At 37.1% G+C, this 13,948-nt stretch overlaps 1 protein-coding gene across 2 annotated transcripts in view; it reads left to right on the top strand.

Annotated features, from left to right (window-relative positions):
• The window catches only part of Dhc64C (dynein heavy chain, cytoplasmic), a 1,460,071-nt gene that overhangs the window by 440,466 nt on the left and 1,005,657 nt on the right, over positions 1-13,948 (top strand). For both annotated transcript variants that reach the window (XM_090376486.1, XM_090376487.1), the window contains exon 30: positions 4,256-4,429. In XM_090376486.1, the coding sequence (XP_090232612.1) occupies positions 4,256-4,429 (174 nt within the window). The remainder of the gene's footprint in view (positions 1-4,255; positions 4,430-13,948) is intronic.

Raw genomic sequence — 13,948 nt, 5'->3', positions numbered from 1 at the left:
ACAGAGTTGATACGTTTTTCTGGGATTACTGCTTCCCATATGTAGTACTTTACATTTGTCAATGTTGAACTTCATTTGCCACCTCTCAACTTTTTTAAATCCTGTTGCAGCAGTGTATTGTCATTAGTGTCATTAAGAAACTTGGACATTAAGCCTGATATACCATCAACAGTATAATTTATAAATACAGAAAACAATTGCCCCAACACTGAACCCTGAGGGACTCTACTAATAATATTAGTCCACGAAGAGCAGCGTCCATTGATTACCACTCAACAATCCCTTTATCCATAGCAGCAATTTGCCTCCAACGCCACACTGCTCCAATTTGTGCAGCAGTCTTTCATGTACAACAGTATCAAAGGCTCTTCTAAGATCCAAATATATGATATCAAAGTTATTCCCTGCATCCAGTTCCTTTGCGACTACATCATTGACGCCTCTGTAGCCAGGTGGGCAGGAGAATCAGTGCGTAGCACAAGCTTCTTGATTAGACCGGGGTTCGAGCCTCTGCCTACCAAATACGGAGGATGCGGAAAGGTCAGGGAATGACCACCGCATATCCCTCTGGAGCAATATGGCCTTAGCTGCTGAGGCTCCTTGAAACCAAAATAACAAATAACTACATCATAGTATCCAATCAAATTAGTCAGACAAGGCTTCCCATTAACAAACCAATGCTGTGTTCGAGCTATAACTGAAGTCTTGTCTAGATGATCCTGCAATGCTTCTTTAACCAGTGCCTCCATTAATTTCCCTGGAACAGAAGTTAAACTAACAGGTCTATAATTACCTGTGTCTCTCTTTGATCCTCCTTTGTGGATTGGGGTCACATTTTCACATCTCCAGTCCATGGGTACCTCTCCTGAGTCCAGGGAAGCTCTCATAATTATGACTAAGGGTTTGCTTACTTCCTTTGCCACCTACTTTAATATATCTGGATAGATTTCATCCACCCCAGGTGCCTTTCTTGTGTTTATATTCGACAATTTCTCTTCCACTTTACTCTCAGTTATTACAAGATTATCTAGCTTACCGCCAGAGTTGAATACACCTATGGCATTCCATTCTACAAATAACTCCTCATGTGCGAATGTCGATGCAAAATATTCATTTAATTTGTTAGCTACCTGAGCAGGATCATCAACAGTTGAACCACTGATATCAAGTGGACCAACCTGATTCATCCCCTTCCTTCTAGAGTTCACACAAGTAAAGAAATCTTTGCTGTTTTTCTTTGCATCCTTTGCCAAAGATTTCTCGTAATCTGCCTTCACCTGCCTAACCTCCTTTGTAACTGGGTTACAGACCAGCTTATGTTTATCATAGGCTTCTGTGTCACATGTTAATTTATATGTATCCCATGCATTTTTCTTGTCACATGTGTAATTAGTTCATCTGACATCCATTTAGGCCTAAATCTTGAACAATATTTCTTTGTTGGTATGAAAAGCCTAGTGGCTTCCAAGATTAATTCTTTGAATGCTTCCCATTTTGAATTTGTTGTTGGTAACATCATCTGTTGGTTCCCCCGTATAGAATACCATCATTCCCTTGCTCCTTATATTATAATTCTATTTGACTATGACTTCTACTATTTAGTAGCAAGTACACCATTGCCATATACATATATAGATATATATACCATGTACATATATAGATGTTATATTTTATTTCAATTTTTGAAGAAAATCAGGTATTAGTAGTAGTAGTGGCAAATGATGCAAGACCTGAAGTTTAATACTGATATGTAGTTTTGCATTATATTGTTACCAGTAATTTTTCTTATAACACATTCTTACCCGCGTATTTGTTTTCCCTTTGATATGTAGTTTTGCATTATATTGTTACCAGTAATTTTTCTTATAACACATTCTTACCCTCGTATTTGTTTTCCCTTTGCTTATTTGACACCAAACTGACTTCGTATTGCACTGGCTGCTAGTGTTAGCTGATTTCCCCATAATTTTAAATTATTATTATTATATATATGTTTTAATTGATTAAGGTGTGGTTAATGAATATTTATTTGGATCTTAAAATGCTGTAGTTTCTTGTACATTTAGCATTAAGTATACACACTTCCTTCTAGTAACCATCTTTGTGTATCTGTTAACGGAAAGCAATTGAAAGATATATCTAAATATTTTGGGAAAAATAATTAATTTATTAACTTAATCTGTTAGTAATTATTTATCCTTTGAGCAATGACCTTCATTTGATTAACAGAGCATTTTCTCTTCCTCACCTAATAGTGTAACTCCTGCACACATGCATTGAACGTGAAACTAATGACTGTTGATACATATGTTTTGTTGTTAAAAGTCCAACTAATGTTGAAATGTCTAAAACATGTTTGTTTGTGATTCGAACATTTTAGTTAATTAGTATTGGTTAACAATAATCTGAAAGTTTAGCTAAAGCAGTGGCTTTATACCAGTTCTCCCCCACCCTGTTTTGGAGAAGAGTGGTAGGTTGTATGCCTAACTAATTTCACTTTCCTATTTATGTCATGTTAATTTTTTTTTCTTTAGTTGCTTTTCAAAAGGTTAATTATAAATGTTTTATTTTACGGTTGTTACTTGGTTGGAGAATACTGAAGAATACTACAATGTTACCTCCACTTCACTTAATATGAAGATTAGATAAATGCTGTTTAAATGATGAGTTCTATAATAAAATTGAATACAATTTAATTAAGTTGTGTGCATTTTGATGATATCCTTTCAGCAAGTTAATTTTTATCCAGGTATTCCCATTTTTTGCTTTGAAACAAGTAATTGTGTGAAGCTTACTATAATCTGATAGGGAAGATTTTTACCTTATTGATTTTAAAGAAACTTTAAAATCAGTGAAATAAACTTTCTCTATCCCAAATTGCTTTAGAGCAAAGACATTTATTTCTGAAACATGACGTTTTCTATTGACGTTTTCCTTCATGCTAAGATAGTGTAACAGAAGTATGTTGTTCACGGACCTACTGGACTAATTCTTATAAACCTGAAATTTAACAGAAAAACATTTAATTTTGATATGTTATTAATAAATTATATAATTTATGCAATATATATACACAGCCGTTTCCAGTTAATTGGGACACATCGGGACTAGTGCATTTTGGCCTGATTAAGCGGTTGCCCCAATTATCCGAATTTCCACGTAAAAAAAAGTTAAAAAATACAATGGACCCCCACTTTACAATTGGTTCACTGTACAATCAAATCACGTTACAATAAAGTACAGTTCGCTATACGATGTGTAGTAAGTGCCGGTCATTGTGATCACGTTTGTGAATTGAATTTTAATTCTATTAAACAGTGATTCTAATTATGGAAAATAGGAATATTATCCACAGCTATAAAAGTAAAGATATATTAAGCACAAATTTACCCTTTCTTACCTTACCAATTAAAAAATTAAATGATACGTGATAATCGGAATAATTAATATGTACTGTAATAAGTACATACTAGTTGACATTTCTGTTCACTGACATTTGTAGGTGGGCATTAAAATTTAACACAGTAAAATGATAAGCAATCAATGACAAAGAACACAGCACGCACAAATTGCAAGTAACACGATACACACAAGTGAGAACGGAGTAACAATTTTACGAAGCTTTAAAAATAGGAATGAAGAGAGAGTCTGAAAAGTAATTTTTTTATATGATTGAAGATTCCATGGAAATGTAAACACATTTTACCACAATAACCCACAGAATTCCAGCTGTCGGTATTATCGCAAATTCAATAAGATCGAGTTTACTATTCGTTCATGATAGATTGCACTAACAGAAAAGCCCAATAAACAGGTGACTGCTAATTGTTTTATGGTTGTGACCTCCACAAATCCGACCGAACCACATGGTATGGTCGGAGAAAATCGTAGGGTAATCTCCGGTGCTTGCGGTCTCCTGTACCGATTAAATGGCATGTTGTCCCAATTAAGCGAAGTAAATCCTGGCCATTTTCTCGATTGGGTTCTGTTTTTTAAGATTTGCCTCAAATAAATGGTTGCCCCAATTAACCGGTGGCCCAAATAACCGGAATCCACTGTGTGTGTGTGTGTGTGTGTGTGTGTGTGTGTGTGTGTGTGTGTGTGTGTGTGTGTGTGTGTGTGTGTGTGTGTGTGTGTGTGTGTATTGCATTTGTGATATGTGATTTGAAATAATTTTGTTATTTTGATGGTTATTGTGATTCTCTTGAAACTAAGAAAAATATTATTATTATTTTTTTTTATCCTATGCTTTTAGCATCAGTGCTGAGTTTTTAACCCTGATGAAAAAAGTAGCCAAGTCACCCCTAGTTATGGATATTCTTAATATCCCAGGTGTTCAGAGGTCTCTTGAACGATTGGCTGACCTTCTGGGTAAAATCCAGAAAGCATTAGGAGAATATTTAGAGCGAGAAAGATCTTCATTTCCTAGGTGGGTATATTTTATGATATTCGTTATTTGTGATTACTTTTATATGCTGTCTTTCACATACACATGGAAAAATTAGTGGTAGAGAATTCACAAGTTGTTTTTTGATTTTCCCTGCTGCACCCTTTATTTTCTATCTTTCATTCATTGTTTTCAGTTAGAATATACTGAAACATTCCTTTTATACTGAATGTTTATTTTTATCTGGGCTTACGATGTGGAAACAAACTTACATGATGAAAGTTTGTGTGTGTACTTTAAATGTTCATCAGAATCAATATTAAAATAGCATATTTACGGAAAGAACAAATTTATTTTTCATTCATTCCTTGAAATAAACATTGACAATTATTCCAGCATTAAAAATTGCCTATCCAATTCCTCCTTGAATTTTGCCACACCTTTCACCTGCTGACTACAATAGCAGAAAATTTATTCTAGCATTATACAACATTCTAAGATATATTTTGTAACAACTGGTCAAGTTTACCCACAGTATTTTAATATTGTGTTCTTTTTTCATTTGATGTTTAGAATATCAGGGAGACGGGGAATATACAATGCAAGAAGGATTGGTGGAACAAGACCAGGGTATGTCTGCCAGAGGCAAAAGTTGATGACGTTGTAGAGCAGATATCATGTTTTAAGGGCACAAAAGGTGATATTTTTGGAAGTAATGACATTAAGATTAAAAGATCTGCAGATTTACTCAACAATTACAAGTCAATGTTGAAAAAAAGTTGCAAGTTAGGGTTAAATGTGAAAGTGTCTACAATTCTGCCCAGAAACGATAGGAGGGAGTATATGATGAGAGCCTTGTTGATCAATTTGGCCCTGGAGAGATTGTGCAAGGCTCAAGGGGTAGAATTTTTTTCAGCTTGGTCTGTGCTTGTTGACAGGAGAGACTGCTTTTACAGGAATGGGGTACACTTAAATAGAAAGGGTGCAAGAATATTTCCTGATGCTATCGAGGCATTGGTAGGTGGGTTGGAAAACTGTTAGTTTGGGACGGGGGATACGCTGACTAGAAGATTAACAGTGGCCGCAGGCAGAGACAAAAGTCATTCTTGCGCTGCTTCTATTAGAATGAGCAGCAGATCTGGAAAGCAAAGCAATGGAGATTTCTCCAATTGCTGGGAGTCATAGGGAGACAAATAAATACAAGGGCTGTGTTAGGGTAACCAAAAGTAGAAACAGGTGCATGTACACTGATGCTAGGAGTATAGTTAATAAATTTGATGAGCTTGAAGTGGTAGTCAAGACATCAAAGGAAAATACTGTTGGGATATCAGAGAAGTGGTGTCACTCAGATATAATCAGTTCAGAATTATTCTGCAGAGTACAATGTAGTAGTAGTAGTGGCATGTGATGCAAGAAAGCAAGTGTATGAGCTTATGCAGCATAAGCCAAAAAAAAAAAAAAAAAAATCACACCATTCCCTCCAAATGCCTGTCCAGTTAATCCTTAAATTTATTTAACCTTTCAACTTCCACAACGACAGATGGAAGTTTGTTCCAGCAATTAACCATCATCATTATCAGCCATTTTCAATCCACTGCGGGATGAAGACCTCTCCAGCAACTTTCCAGTTCATTCTGTTTTTGAGCACTGGCCATCCATTAACTACCCACAAACTTGTGAATTTCATCTATCCATCTCCGCCTTTGTCTTCCAGGTTTTCTTCTAGCTCACCTTTGGTACCATTCTGTTATTTTGTTAGTCCATCTGTCATGTCTTCGAGCTATGTGTCCTGCCCAAGACCATTTTAGTTCTTTAGTTTTGATAAAGTCCTTTACTTGAGTTTGCTGCCTAATCCTTATGTTTCTCTTCTTATCTAACAGTCTGATTCCCAGTATAATTCGTTCAATTCTGTGCTGTGTAGTTCTCAGCTTCTCTTTGTGATTCTTTTGTCATTCTTTAGGTGAGTGCCCAAGTTTTACTTCCATAAGTCATGGTGGGGAGTATACATTGATTCATTATTTTACGTTTCAGACAAACTGGGATATTGCTCTTCAGTATGTAACTATATTTCCTGAATGCTATCCATCCAAAATTTATTCTTCGCTTGACTTCCAGTCATTTATCATTATTACAGCTAATAACTTGTCCAGGATAAGTATATCACTTCACCTTTTCAATTATTGCTCCTTCAATAATTATTTCCCTTTACGTGGCATACTTGTCCATCATTACTTTTGTTTTAGCCATATTCAACTTCAGTCCAAAATCCTTACTAACTCTGGTTTACGTACTCTCCGTTCACATTGACTCCTTTCTGCGACCAGTCTAATGTTCTGAAAGCTTCTTCAAGGGCAGCAGTAAACAGCTTCGGAGATATTGTGTCTCCTTGTTGAACTGCTTTCTCGATTTTGAATTTCCTACTGTCTTTGTCTAGTGTAATAAAGGAGGTAGCACTCTCGTATTTTCTTCAAAATCAATATATGGGTTATCTATGCCTTGTCTTTCCAGTGCCCGAAACATTGCCTTATGCTGTATGGAGTCAAATGCCTTTTCATAATCGACAAATGCCAGGCATAATGGTGTTCTCTATTCATTTGCTTTCTCCATGAAGGTGATCCATAGTTGAGAATCCTGTCGTAAAGCCAGCTTGCTCTTTCGGTTGATTCTCATCAAGTATTCTTTCTAATCTCTTATTAATGACCATGGTGAACAACTTGTAGATGGGGTATATAACAAGCTAATTGGTCTATAATTTCCAATTTCTGATTTATCTGCTTTCTTATGCAGCAAAACTATGATTGCATTATTCCACTGCTTAGGAATCACACCTTTTCTAATGCACTTTTTGAAGAGCCTTGCCAGTTTTTGTGTTATGTCTCTTCCTCCCAATTTTAACAACTCTACAGTAACTTCATCTTCCCCCGGAGCTTTCCGATTCTTAATTTTCTTCAATGCATGTTCTACCTCATCAGGAAGAATATTGGATAAATCGTATGTGTTGCTAATTTGCGATCCATCTTCCCCACTGCTGGCATCATTCCATTGCTCCTTTTATAATTCTCTATAGTAGTTTTCTGCTATTTGAATTATGCCTTCTCTGCTGTTTATAAGTACACCGTTGCTATTCTTCAGTTTCAGTATCATTTGTCTTTCTGTATTACTGCTCATGGCTGCTGATTTAAATCCTTTGTTTTCCCTTAATGCTTCTTCTACTTTTCTTGTGTTAAATCTTCTTATGTCCTCTCTGAGTCTCTTTCTAATGGTTTTGCATAACTCAGTATACTCAATTTTCTCCCTGTCAGTGTTTTTCTTGCTCTTCATTTGTTGTCTTCAGTTCATCATGACAAGTGTTTCTTGACTAATTTTTTCTTCTTTGGATTTCTTTTTCCCTATAGGTTTCTTGGGCTTTATCACTTTCAGAAAGTTGTAATATTCCTCGTCGATATCTTGGTCCTGAGCAGTCTGCAGAAGCTCAAACTTGTTCTTAAGTTCCAGTACATACTGCTTTTTCTCCTCCTCTGTTATCTCAAAGACCTTTGTATTATTTACTCGAGTCAGTTTTTTCCTTTCTTTCCTGCATCTATATCAAGTGTACATCTTACCATTCTGTGATCAATTCCAACATTTACCTTATTCAGGACGGTAACATCATTCACAATATATCTTCTGTTAGTGAGGATGAAGTTAATTTCATTAGTTGTTAATCCATTTGGACTCTTTCTGTTCACCCTTTTCTTCAAAAAAGTGTTCATTACTGACAGTCCTTGAGATTCTGCACATTCCACAAGTCTTTCATTTCTTTCACCAATTCCAAAATTTCCTATAGTTCCTCTTTCTGCGCTGTTTTGCATTTTTCCAACATTAGCATTGAAGTCCCAAATAATAATTGTGTAGTGGGTTTTCTGCTCATCTAGAAGACTCTAAATTTCGGTGTACATTTTTTCAACCTCTTCATCATCTTGGCTCGATGTTGGTGCATAAATCATTATAATCTTTAGCTTGTACCGCTTAGAAATCTTGAGTATTAGTCTTGACACCCTTGGTGATATACTTTTGAATTCCAAAATGTTGTTTTTAAAATCTTTATGGACCAGAAACCCAACTCCACCTTCACTCCTTTCACTGTTTCCATTGGTGTACAGCAGATTTCCACTTGATAAACTTATAAGTGATTAATTTCTTCTTCTTGTTTCAGCCAAACCGATGATATAGCAATTCACATTTTCTAATTCCTTTTCCAGCTCTAATATCCTGTCTTCACCGATGAGTTTAAATGTACGAACGTTATAACAGGGCAAGTTCAGTTTCCATGCATGGCAGCCTGGTCATACCCAGAGATTCTTAGCACCCTCTGCTTCCACTCTGATCCTCTCGCTGCCGTAAGAGGGAAAGTGAAAGCTGCTGGGGACTGAGGGCCATTTATATTGTTGTGCTGTCATGTGCCAGAGGGTTTGGTGTTTTCCTTTTCACGCTGACCAGGCATCTTGAAGTGAACCACTCTACATGTTTGTTGCCACCTAAGTGATGTAGCTTACCATCGAGAAGGTGTGCATGAGTGGATTTTAGGGAAGCAGGCCAACCAGATTTCTCCTAAATCTTCTGTAATAGAGAGATATTGGATCCATCAGTGTTTTAGGCTGAGTGTGATAACACACAGGATACCTGTTCCCCTCTAAGCTTTTTTATTAACCACCTGCTGGCTAAAGGCAAATTTCTGCACATCTATTCTACATTTGTCTTTTCTTAATTTGAATTTATCCCCCCTTAGGTTCGTAATCTGAACAAGTGGAAGGATCCCATCTGAATTCAGCGTGCTCAACCCATTCAAGGCCTTATATACCTCAATCAGATCACCACGCAGGTGCCTAGTCTCCAGCCACTGCAATATGCAGAAGTTAAGCCTCTCTTGGTAAGAGGATCCCTTCATTCCCCTCACCAATCTTGTTGCCCTTCTCTGAACATGCTCAAGTAAATCTACATCCTTCCTAAAATGAAGCCTCCAGACCTGTACGCAGTACGTAAGGCCTGGCCTGACCATTGCCTTATACAGAGAGTCAATCACCTCCTTCTCCCTGCTAGCAAAATTCCTATATATCATTGACAAAACCCCATGACCTGCTCTGGCAGCCTGCCTGCATTGCTCAGAAAACTTCATATATGACTGCACAATTACTCCCAGGTCTTTCATTTTCTACCACCTTAAGTGTAGTACCACACAGTTGGTACGCTTCTCTGGGGTGACTTCTACCCATATGCAGTACTTTGCATTCGTCCAGGTTAAACTTCAGTTGCCACTTCTTAGCCCATTTGCCCAAATTAACTAGATACTGTTGCAGTAGCACTCTGCCGTTACTGTCATTAACAACCCTGCCAACCTTTGTATCATCTGCAAACTTCGACATTAAGCCTGATATACCTTCATCAATATCATTGATAAATATACAAAAAACAGTGGACCTAACACCGAACCCACTAATGTTATTAGTGGGACTCCACTAATAGCATTAGTCCACGAAGAGCAGCACCCATTGATTACCACCCTCGGTCTTCTCCCACTTAACCATCCTTTTATCAATTGTAGCAACTTACCCTTAATACCATTCTGCTCCAATTTGTACAATAGTCTTCCATGCGCAACAGTGTCAAAAGCTTTCCTGAAATCCAAATATATGATATCAAAATTATTTTTTACATCCAGTTCCTTTGTAAACACATCATAATATCCTATCAAATTTGTCAGACCAGACTTTCCCTTAACAAACCCATGCTATGTCTGAATTATTGCTGCTGTCTTTTCTAGATGATCCTGCAATGCATCTTTAACCAGTGACTCCATTATTTTACCCGGAACAGAAGTTAAACTAACTGGTCTGTAATTACTCGTGTCATCCTTCGATCCCTCTTTGTGAATTGGGGATACATTTGCACATCTCCAGTCTGTGGGGACCTCCCCCGAATCCAAGAATGCTCTCATAATTATGGCTAAGGGTTTGCTTAGTTGCTTTGCCGCCTCCTTTAATATAACTGCATAGATCCCATCCACCCCAGGTGTTTAACTTCAACAATTTCTCCTCCACTTTGCTTTCAGTTATTACAAAATGATTGAGTATCCTGCTGCAGTTTGATAACCTTCTGCCAGTTTCAAACCTTATTAATTCCTCATGTGTGAATGTAGATGCAAAATACTCATTCAGTTTGTTTGCTATCTGAGAAGGATCATCAACAGTCGAACCATCAATGTCAAGTGGACCAATCAGATTCATCCCCTTCCTTTTAGAGTTTATATAAGTAAAGAAATCCTTGCTGTTTTTCTTAGCATCTTTTGCCAAGGATTTCTCGTAATTTGCCTTCGCCTGCCTAACCTCCCTGTGACCTGATTACAGACTAGCTTATATCTGCCATAGGATTCTGAGTCGCTTGATAATTTGTATGCATCCAATGCATTTTTCTTCTCTGTTATTATGAGTCTCATTAGTTCATTAGATAACCATTTAGGCCTAAACCTTGAACAATATTTCTTAATAGGTATGAAACTTTTAGTAGCATCCACGATTAATTCCTTGAATGAATGTGTACAGAAAGGACAGAAAGGAAGGAGGGGTTATGCTATTAGTTAAGAAATACTTCATTGCTCTTACATTTTGAAATGTAAAGAAACACAAAATCGAAGGAAGAACATCCAATTGGTGTTGGTGGACAATGCAATATTGACTCTGTTTGGTGTGACATAAGCGGCTTAGAGGGGAACAGGTATCCTGTGTGTTTTCAGACACTCAGCCTGAAACACTGATGGATCCAATATCTCTCTATTACAGAAGATTTAGGAGAAGTCCGGCTGGCCTGCCTCCCTAAAATCCACTCGTGCACACCATTCTCAATGGTAAGCCCTGTTACGTCACCTAAGTGGCAACGAACGTGTAGAGTGGTTCTCTTCAAGACGCCTGGTCAGCGTGATGAAGAAAAGACCAAACTCTCCAGCATATGACAGCACGACGAAACAAATGGCTCCCAGTCCCCAGCAGCTTTCACTCTCGCTCTTACGGTAGCGAGAGGATCAGAGTGGAAGCAGAGGGTGCTAAGAATCTCTGGGTATGACCAGGCTGCCATGCACGGAAACTGAACTTGCCCTGTTATAACGTTCGTACATTTAAACTCATTGGTGAAGACAGGATATTAGAGCTTGAAAAGGAATTAGAAAATGTTAATTGGAATATCATTGGTTGGGCTTAAACAAGAAGAAGAAATTAATCACTTATAAGTTTATCAAGTGAAAATCTGCTGTACAACAATGGAAACAGTGAAAGGAGTGAAGGTGGAGTTTGGTTTCTGGTCCATAAAGATTTTAAAAACAACATTTTGGAATTCAAAAGTACATCATCAAGAGTGTCAAGACTAATAGTGAAGATTTCTAAGAGGAAAAACTAAAGATTATAATTATTTATGCACCAACGTCGATGATGAAGAGGTTGAAGAAATGTACACCGAAATTGAGAGTCTTCTAGAAGAGCAGAAAACCCACTACACTATTATTATGGGAGACTTCAATGCTAAGGTTGGAAAAAGACAAAACAGCACAGAAAGGGGATCTATAGGAAATATTAGAAATGAAAGAGGCGAAAGACTTGTGAATTTGCAGAATCTCAAGGACTGTCAGTAATGAACACTTTTTTCAAGAAAAGAGTGAACAGAAAGTGGACATGTAAAAGTCCGAATGGATTAACTACTAATGAAATCGACTTCATCCTCACTAACAGAAGATATATTGTGAATGATGTTACCGTCCTGAATAAGGTAAATGTTGGAATTAATCACAGAATGGTAAGATGTACACTTGATATAGATGTAGGAAAGGAAAGGAAGAAAACTGACTCGAGTAAATAATACAAAGGTCTTTGAGATAATAGAAGAGGAGAAAAAGCAGTACGTACTGGAACTTAAGATCACGTTTGAGCTTCTGCAGACTGCTCAGGACCAAGATATCGACGAGGAATATTAGAACTTTTTGAAAGTGATAAAGCCCAAGAAACCTATAGGGAAAAAGAAATCCAAAGAAGAAAAAATTAGTCAAGAAACGCTTGTCATGATGAACCAAAGACAACAAATGAAAAGCAAGAAAAACACTGACAGGGAGAAAATTGAGTATACTGAGTTATGCAAAGCCATTAGAAAGAGACTCAGAGAGGACATAAGAAGATTTAACAGAAGAAAAGTAGAACAAGCATTAAGGGAAAACAAAGGATTTAAATCAGCAGCCATGAGCAGTAATACAGAAAGACAAATGATACTGAAACTGAAGAATAGCGATGGTGTACTTATAAACAGCAGAGAAGGCATAATTCAAATAGCAGAAGACTACTATAGAAAATTATACAAGGAGCAGGGGAATGATGGCAGCAGTGGGGAAGATGGATTGCAAAGTAGCAACACATACGACATACCCGATATTCTTCCTGATGAGGTAGAACATGCATTGAAGAAAATGAAGAATCGGAAAGCCCCAGGGGAAGATGAAGTTACTGTAGAGTTGATAAAATTGGGAGGAAGAGACATAACACAAAAACTGGCAAGGCTCTTCACAAAGTGCATTAGAAAAGATGTGATGCCTAAGTAGTGGAATAATGCAATCATAGTTTTGCTGCATAAGAAAGGAGATAAATCAGAAATTGGAAATTATAGCCCAATTAGCTTGTTATCCCACATCTACAAGTTGTTCACAAGTGTCATTTCTAACAGATTAGAAAGAATACTTCATGAGAATCAACCGAAAGAACAAGCTGGCTTTAGGATAGGATTCTCAACTATGGATCACCTTTATGTAATATCACAGCTAATGGAGAAAGCAAATGAATATAAAACACCAATTATGCCTGACATTTGTGGATTATGAAAAGGCATTTGACTCCATGCAGCATAAGCCAATGTTTCGGGCACTGGAAAGAGAAAGCATTGATACCCCATATATTATGATTTTGAAGAAAATATATGAAAGTGCTACCTCCTTTATTAGACTAGACAAAGACAGTAGGAAATTTAAAATTGAGATAGGAGTTCGAGAAGGAGACACAATGTCTCTGAAGCTGTTTACTGCTGCCCTTGAAGCTTTCAGAAGATTAGACTGGTCGCAGAAAGGAGTAAATGTGAAAGTTGAGTACCTGAACCATTTACGATTTGCAGATGACATTGTGGTCATAAGCCACGATCCCAAAGAATTAGAGGAAAATCTTAATAAGTTATGCACAGTTAGTAAGGATTTTGGACTAAAGATGAATATGGCTAAAACAAAAGTAATGATGAACAAGTATGCCACGGAAAGGGAAATAATGATTGAAGGAGCAGTAATTGAAAAGGTGGAGTCATACTTATCTTGGACAAGTTATTAGCTGTAATAATGATAAATGGCTAGAAGTCAAGAGAAGAATAAATTTTGGATGGATATCCTTCAGGAAATATAGTCACATACTGAAGAGCAATATCGCAGTTTGTCTGAAACGTAAAATAATGGATCAATGTATACTCCCCACCATGACTTATGGAAGTGAAACTTGGGCACTCACCTAAAGA

This window comes from Mastigoproctus giganteus, chromosome 6, assembly GCF_048544385.1.
Source record: "Mastigoproctus giganteus isolate SK-2022 chromosome 6, ASM4854438v1, whole genome shotgun sequence".
Taxonomy (NCBI): Eukaryota; Metazoa; Arthropoda; class Arachnida; order Uropygi; family Thelyphonidae; genus Mastigoproctus; species Mastigoproctus giganteus.
The sequence above is the reverse complement of the archived record's forward strand: the minus strand, read 5'-3'. Positions and strand labels throughout refer to the sequence as shown.